Below are 8,120 nucleotides of genomic sequence, written 5' to 3' on the forward strand. Positions count from 1 at the left end.
GAACACTGTGTTTACGGTCGTCGCAGCTGGCGCGGAGCAGGGTTGAATGCAAGCCAGTTGGAAAGGCCTTTGTCCTGCAGTGGCTTACGATACTGATGCCGATGATGGTGATTATGTATCACTACATACAAATCACCTCACGGCACAGATGGCAAAGAGCATAAAGTGGTACGCTACAAAGCAGCACGGTGGAAAACAGTCAAACCAATCCATTATTATATAATGAAACTGAAACTAGTCCATACACCTCTTACAGTGCCACAGGAGCTCGAGCGCAGTTACTGCCGTTCCGTTGCCTCTCGGCGTCCAAAAATCAGCTCTTGCTCACCAAAGCCAGCACGAAGGAAAAGCCCCAGACGCCCGTATGCTGCGCAAGCTGTCCCTCCACGGCGCCATGTCCAAGGCGCGTGGCACCGCCGAGGCCCCGCGAGGTCGGGCCAAGCTCGAGGTGAGGGACTCGCTCCACAACCGGAGTGGGAACGAGAGGGCGACCGACTCCAACCAGTTGAGCGTGGCGGTCGCTCCGCCAGACTACGGAGACTCGAGCACCGAACGCGGTAGCGAAGACTACAGCCAGATCGCCTCCCTGCTGCAGACGCTCTCATCCCTCAGCAATACCGGTGGGTGGTGATCGTGTCACGTGGATAATAGTGTCCTGGTCGACCCAGCGCGCTGGACATTGAGGCGCCGTGCATAGTGTGCCTGGCATTCGCGAGCATCAAATGTGCCTAGATAGCTGGCTTTCTGACCGTGATTTATCCCGGGCCCCTTCCATCTACGGGGAGTTTCAAAAACTTCCATGCCACATTTAATGCGAACGCACTACTCCAGACGTACCAACCCTGAGCAAGAATCTTGTCTTGTGTGGAGGAAGGCGCCGTAATCTTGTGGCGTCATCACAACCTGCCCACCGGGTTGTGAGCAAACTGACCACCATGGCGGGTAGAAGTTAAAGATCGGTCGCGACAGGTCGCTCGGGAAGAGCAAAATGGGTCACACAATTCCTATATACTGGTGGCTGTGATAGAAACAGCCACCTCCCAACGCAGTGGCGCATCGCATAACCGCTTCGCCACTGCGCTGGTAGTGGTATGACGACCCGCCGCGACCAGTAAATGTTAATTACACGGTGACCAATTCTGCATGCATGGGCATTAACCCATTAAAGCTTTAGTGGGTTGATGTTTAGTTGGCTTAGTGGGCGATCAGTGGTAGCTAGAAGCGGGCTCTAGTAAAAGCATGAAAAAGAGCAAACTCGGACGGAAGCCGCTTTGCGAATGGAGAGAAATTCTGGGAATTGTATTTTCATTGTTTTTTAATTGCGAAACTGGTTTTAAATAGGGCACCTAAGGGAAGGCTTCGTACTTTTCTTCTCCGCGAAATTACTAGCACAAAAAAGTTGCAATGCCGCACAAACTTTTTTGTTTTGTTCAATGTTTATTTCCGTTCCTTATTCCTGACTGAACTCGCTTGGAACAGAAGGGGTATTGTTGCACCTGTTAGCATGTTCTCAACGACATTAATGCGGTTTGCTTTAAACCTCATTTTGTGTCCCTGAACTTAGTTTTGTTTGTGTGTTTTGTTTAATAGATTTGCGAGCCATCGTTGTTGTTATGTCTCTGAAATGATGACCGTATGGGTGACATAAGTGTTCGCACTGACAAATGAACAAAAAAACGACAGCCCCAGCAGCGTGACAGTTGCAAAACATCATATTTTGTCGGACTGTTAACGCTGTTAAAGGGGCAACAAAAACGAAGGACACAGTACAAAGCGCATTGTCCTGTCTCCTTCGACCCGCCGCGGTGGCTCAGTAGTTACGGCGCCCGGCTGCTGACCCGATAGATGGGGGTTCGATACCGGCCGCGGCGGCGGAATTTCGATGGAGGCGAAATTCTAGAGGGCCGTGTACTGTGCGATGTCAGTGCACGTTAAAGCGCCCCAGGTGGTCGAAATTCTCGGAGCCCTTCACTACGGCGTCTCTCATAGCCTGAGTCGCTTTGGGACGTTAAACCCCAATAAACCAAACCAAACCTGTCTCCTCCGTTTCTGTTGCCCTTGTCGTTCCGCGCTAACAGTCCTGTAAAACTATGCACCCAATATCCTGCAATAATGTAGTCGGTAAAACTCAATATACTGGAATTTCTTTCTCCTCGGTATATGTGACCTTGCGTGCGTGTCCCAACTTCGGAGGAAGCCTGTTGCTTGTTCTTCGCATTACACTTCGAAGTTTCCTGCAGTCCAATACGCTCTAAACACGAGTACGCATGTATGGGAGTAAAAACTGAGTTCTAAACACGAGTACGCATGTATGGGAGTAAAAACTGAGTAAGTTGTCCTCTAGCGCACACCCTTTTGTAAAAGGGAACAGACTAGAGGACAGCTAGGTACCTAGGGACAGCTAGGGAAGATCTAGAAGACAGTTTACTGCATTTTACTCCTTTCTGTTTAGAGCATAGCCTCAGCCCCCTAATGACTAAAATATAAGGGGCGTTTTCAGGACCCCGGCTAGATTGGAGGCAACAGCGCGCGCGTCGCATCCCTCCACGGTACGAAAGAAGGGGACACGGACGCGGCACTTTGTATCCTTGTCCGTTTCAGCACCATCATCATTTATTTTTCCTTAAACGCCCCAATAGGGCATTACATCTTTCGTCGTGTGCTACGTCTCGTGCGCTTTGTATCAAGAAGTCATGACACAACGCTCTCTTCTCAAGCCAGGCCGTATCAGAACAAACGCTTGACTTAACGCAGCGTGGCTATTTCTAGGTTTCCTCTATGATGACACAAAATTGGTCTAATCTTGGGCTTCTCTTCCTTCATTCAGGAAAGATGCGGCAGACCGTCGGCCAACGCAAGACGCAGGCGTCGATGGTGCTTCCCGACATCCCCGAGAAGATCTCGCTCGAGGACTGGTCCGTCAAGGCGTGCTGCATCGAAGACATCGTGTACCCGAGCGTCCGCAACTGCTCGTACCTCACCAACTCCGCTTTCGCGGCTTTCTCGGGTGCGGCTGGCAGCAAGGCGCGCTCGCTTTTGCGATCACCGACGCGCAGCCCGATTTCGATTACCTTCGTTGTGACACGGAAGCGTCTTTAATGTTTCAGTACATGCAGGCACGGATAGAATTATCCTGTAATCTTGCCCTCAAATTTTCTTTGAGAAAAGCAGAGGACTGGGGTGCTGGGCAAATCTGCTTTCTAAGCATGTATGAACTGTCCGCAAAGACCCCTGTAAGCTCATAACACGTTGCTCTGCATGGAGATATTAGGAGATATTTCCTGCGCATGCGCGATGTTATGGTTCATAATGCCTTACATTAGTGCAATGTAAATCGTATACGAGTAATTACTTGTACACTCTCAACAGTAAAGAGTAAAAAGCAACTGTCCTTCAGCGCACTCCCTTAGAGGACAGCTTATGTTCTTTTTAATCCTACATAGGCGTATTCGTGATTAGAATATATGAGGAAAGAATTTAATGAATTAATAAAGTGGAGCGAGCTCAGTTAATTTCCTTATGCGCCGGTACTTAGCTATGGCATAAAGGACCCTATGTTTCTGTCGTCCAGTGAAGAACTACGCCTACAGCATATGGTGTTCAGTTATTGTGCAACACTCCAAGAACCTATTTCGGAAACTTCAGACAGCGTAACGTACAGTGGCAAGCTTAGATGACCAATGTCGGCATGCTCATCGCAATCCAGCTGCGTAAGACATTTGAAAGAGTCCCGCACGAGCGATTGCGGAAGGTTAGTACGCATACGGGACCACGGGTCAGCGGTGCGTGACGATGGCCACAGCGCCACGGAGTGACAGTGCGCACTGCCGGCCGTCCCAGACCAGGCCTCGCGGGCGGGCGGCAGCAGGAGCAGCCTGTTCGAATCGTCGTTCACGGACTCCAGCTCGACGCTGTCGCTGTCCGCCGAGCCGCAGAGGGGCGCGCGGGACAGGAAGTTGCGGCACGACCAACGCCACGAGGCCAGGGCTGCCGGGTGAGTGCGCACTCTGGGCTGCCCCGAGGCGCCACGCACAGAAGGCGCACACATGTCCAGCAGCTCCCGAAAACGACCTTCACAGCAGTAGCCGCATATGTGAACTATATTACCCAGGAACTGCGCTGTCGTCGTGGTTTAGTCTTGAGCGAAAGCTACCGCGCCCACATTCTGATCTGTGAACGTGTAATTCTGGTCGCCCTGAACAACTAAAAGAAAACTGATAGTATTATTAGTAATAAGGCATTTATAAACAAAAGAAAGCCACACACCTTCCACAGATACTTCGAAGTTAAAGAATAATTCACCCTGGTGCAGGGTTCGAAACCAGGAACACCGCATCACCGGGGTAGTCGCTCTACCAACTGAGCTAACCGGGATGGCTAGCATATAGTAAGGCTAGAGCAAATTGAAAAATAACTCGAAGAGTTGTTGCGACTGAGCGAACGATGCAAAGCAAATTGCGCAGGCCTGCCCACTGGCTCGAGCTGAGCCACAGTCGCTGCCACGTGCGAACAGACAGAGAAGAGTTGAAAGAAATGTGAGCGGAAAAGACTGAAAGAAGAGACGAGCGTCGCAAAGACCACGTCCGACGAAGCGACGACGCCGGCTTTAGCAACTGATACCCCAGTGGCAAGGAAACCTCAGCGCAAATGACGAGAGCTCTTATATACGTATCCCAAAGGGCCAGGCCAAGCACCTCCCCCCCACCCCCCTCCCCTCAACTCGAAGTTGGAAAGGTGTTGCTACAATTTTTTAGGGGAATCCCCCAAGGTGGAGTAGGTTAAGAGGGCTGTGGACGCTCTTCAGCGGGTAATCTGGAAGAGTTGTTGTCACTTCCTGGCCCTGGATGACGGTTAACAGTGCTGAAGTTCTTTCACATCTTTCCCTCTTACTGGACTTTTATTTTTGCCCCTTTGTTATTATTCATGTGCAGAATTTTTTCTATTGCGAAGAGAAAATCTTTAACTGAACGAATTCGCGAAAATGCAAAGAAAGAGCCGGAAAACGAGAGAAGCAGAGAGGTAGTTCCGATATCATGTTGAATTGCGCTAAGCTAAGGATTATCCTCTCGCCTCTGAGTTTCAAACGCTTAGTCTTATCGCAAGTAATTATTACCTTGTGTCAGCATCACACCATTCACAGGTGCCTGCTTTGTGCGCGTTCAGGGCTTGAGTCAAAACATGTAAATCTCAACACACACACACACACCTAAACACTGGTGCCTAGTGCAGATTCTGGACGCCGACAACAGCGCCGATTCTATGGATAAAAGCTGAGACCAGAGCTTTGTATTGGGTCAAACGGGCTTCACCGTAGACACGTGCCTTGCACAGCCCTTATCATCCAAACCCTTATCCTCCCGAAGACGTGTTTCTTCTCGCCACGAGTCACTGAAACGCATCTTAAAATTGTAGAGGAAGGCGCAAATTCTTTTCGGCTCTAGGTATTCGCTTGAACACTCACGCAGGACAAGCACGCAACAAGCAGATCACGCTTAGTACAAATAGAGCCCCCTGTACGCCCTCCCCTTCCACGTCCTCGATGGTTTGTGCTCCGCACCTGATGCGTCTGAGCTCCGTCTTTCGCAATCCACGGGGAGCCTCTATCGACTGTCCTTGAGCAAAGGTTTGAAAAGAAATCCCCCGAATTAACAGGATCGTCTCCGGTCTCGCTCTTCCGCAGGCTCCAGTGCCGACGCAACGAAAATCCCGACATCCTGGTGCTCCTGGGCGGAACGAGGTTTCCCTGCCACCGAGCGCTGCTCTCCGTACACTCGCAGTACTTCCAGCAGATCCTCGCGGCTAATCCCCAGACCCAGAAGGAAAGTTGCGCACCCTGCCGGCAAAGCCTCTTTGTGCCCGCTGCCTCGCGGCAATTCTGTGCAGCTCTAAGAACCTTGCGGCAATGGTCGATCTTATCAGCCTAACAGCGACGCTGGAACGGCGATCCGGCCCCACGCAGTGTTTCTTTCGTTTAGTTCTGACGGGTCCTGTTATGCCTTAAAAACACTTGCCACCGTTGTTGTGTACATTTTACCCGCAGTATTCTAAAAAGCTTCCGGGACATCTGAACCAGCATGCTATAATTGTGTCGCGGCGCGAGGACACCTTCTGTACAGTACAAGGACAGCATCGCCACCTTTTACAATCCTCGCTGCGTGGAACTGGGGGCAGAACACAGTCGCCTCCGCTGCAACAGGCTTCTCAGCAGGGGCAAGAAAGTTGCCGAACCGGCGTGAATTGTTTCCCTGTTGCAGGCGCTCGTTGCCTGAGCCGGAGACAAAGCCTCGTGCCTGTCTCAGTGCGCGCATTGAGTGTAAGTTTAAGAACTCCGAGAAAAAGTTTCCCGTTTCTTCTCTTGCGTCTGGTGAAACCCAATCCCTCGGCGGCGGCATCACCGCCTTGAGCCTTTCCCCGCGGCGGACCCGAAGAAAGAGCGCTCCCGAAAGATCCGCCGACAACGCGCAGTCTATGGCTCGGGGGAAACAACGTACGGGAAGAGGCTCGGCAACAACAACGTCTTTGAGGACCGAGCGGGAAAAGGGAAGCGCGTCGGGGGAGTGGTAGGGAGCGGGCACGTCGGACACAACATCCCCGAAGATGCAGCCACAGGAGCCAACCTTATTAGCGGACCCGCGGCAGTGTCATTCCTAAAAGCCACCGCCACTGCCGGCCTGTATACGAACATATCCTGTTGTCGACGCGTAAAATACTTTCGCGGGAGCCAAACATTTTCCTCCTCTTCATCTTCCGCCTCCTCTCCTTCATCAAGAGCGCGTGAGTGTGTGGAGATGCCAGCGTGTCTCCAACCGCGATACCATCAACGAGCTTTCCCCTCTTCCTAACCCAGCGGCCGCTATCAAATTACCGATTTCCGGTCGATAGAGGAACAGCAAATGACGAAGAGAGGACCACAGTCACCGCTTCAGGCTCTACATCAACGAGGAGAGTAGGGGAGGAGGGATTGTGTGGCTCGAACAATGCGTAACCGAATCCTCTCCTTAGCCATCTCCTCAATAACCGGGTAAAGGGGAGGAGAGTGTCACTCCGCTTCTGCGACGCTCCTTTTTTCCCCCACGTGTCCTCTTCGGGATAACGGTGGGGAACAAAGGCGGAAAGGGAAGGGAGCGAGGCATGAGCGGACGGCGCCCTGCCCCACCGTTCTGCCTGTAATCCTTAATCTGCATTAGCCTTTTGGCGTGCCAGCTTTGTGCGCATGGGTGCGCTTTTTCACTGGGGGAAAAAAATAAGAATTATGAGTAAAAAGAAAAGAGGCGCGATAGAGGAAAAGTATCCCTGAAATCATCAAGTGGCAACAATCCAAGCACTAAAACCACTCTGGGGAGGGCCTTTAAGATATCTCTGCTGAAGGGAAGTCCTGCATGCGCAATGGTGTGAGGTGGCTCTTTATCTTCGATCACAGAAAAATGACAAAAGGCGGGAGATTTAAAAGAGCTTAAAGCTAGGTCGAGAAGTTGTGCCGGAAGTTAAGGACGCGCTTTACTTACTGTCCCCACCCGACTAGCACTCCTCGGTGATTTCAGGTTCCAGTTAGGACAGTACATAACAAACTGGTCAATTGAATCGTCAGAAGTGCTTGCTTGTAGTATTGAGCACGTTGTTCCGTTTTATTGCTGTGGAAATTACTAAGCATGTGAGGGCATAAGTAAGTGTAGCAAAATCTGGTTCGGCATCTTTGACTCTGCTCTGGCAGCAGCTAACTGCTTTCTAGCAGGGAAGCAGCGCTGGCGAATTGCTGCACTTTGTTTATTTGTTTGTTTGTTTGTTTTTTAAACACTGAGTTCTTCTATGGCTCATAGTATAGCGTCAGCATGCATTTGTGAGTGTTTTTTTTACTCTTCTAGTGATCCCCAGGTTTGACTTTAGTGAAAATAACTTCAGAGATACGCGGGCTATAGTATGGCTGGGGTCGTCCTGCTGTGCAGGCGAGGTGAACAATTGTGGGAGTGGGAATGCGGGGTTTACATTCTGCGAATTTTCCCACGTTCCGGTTGTAAGAAAAATATAGCAGCACTTTTTGTATACTTACCGTTTATAAGACACGGCAAAGTAAAACTTGGGCAAAAAAAATTGTCATGAATATGAATAATGGCGAATTTAAA

The 8,120-nt window shown here is 50.7% G+C and overlaps 1 protein-coding gene across 1 annotated transcript; it reads left to right on the top strand.

Annotated features, from left to right (window-relative positions):
* The first annotated feature begins 260 nt into the window (after nucleotides 1-260).
* LOC144129787 (uncharacterized) lies at nucleotides 261-5,924 on the top strand. Its single transcript, XM_077663859.1, has 4 exons — nucleotides 261-620; nucleotides 2,828-3,007; nucleotides 3,841-3,994; nucleotides 5,681-5,924. The coding sequence occupies exons 1-4, from the start codon at nucleotides 365-367 to the stop codon at nucleotides 5,922-5,924; spliced, it is 834 nt and encodes a 277-aa protein (XP_077519985.1). The 5' UTR covers nucleotides 261-364.
* The last annotated feature ends 2,196 nt before the right edge of the window (nucleotides 5,925-8,120 follow it).

This window comes from Amblyomma americanum, chromosome 4 (assembly GCF_052857255.1).
Source record: "Amblyomma americanum isolate KBUSLIRL-KWMA chromosome 4, ASM5285725v1, whole genome shotgun sequence".
NCBI classification, from domain to species: Eukaryota; Metazoa; Arthropoda; class Arachnida; order Ixodida; family Ixodidae; genus Amblyomma; species Amblyomma americanum.

Coding starts and splice junctions, on each gene's coding strand:
- LOC144129787 (XM_077663859.1), top strand. CDS start 365: ATGCTGCGCAAGCTGTCCCTCCACGGCGCCATGTCCAAGGCGCGTGGC. Junction 3,008..3,840: donor CGCTTTCGCGGCTTTCTCGG/GTGCGGCTGGCA, acceptor CGGCCGTCCCAG/ACCAGGCCTCGCGGGCGGGC. Junction 3,995..5,680: donor CACGAGGCCAGGGCTGCCGG/GTGAGTGCGCAC, acceptor GCTCTTCCGCAG/GCTCCAGTGCCGACGCAACG.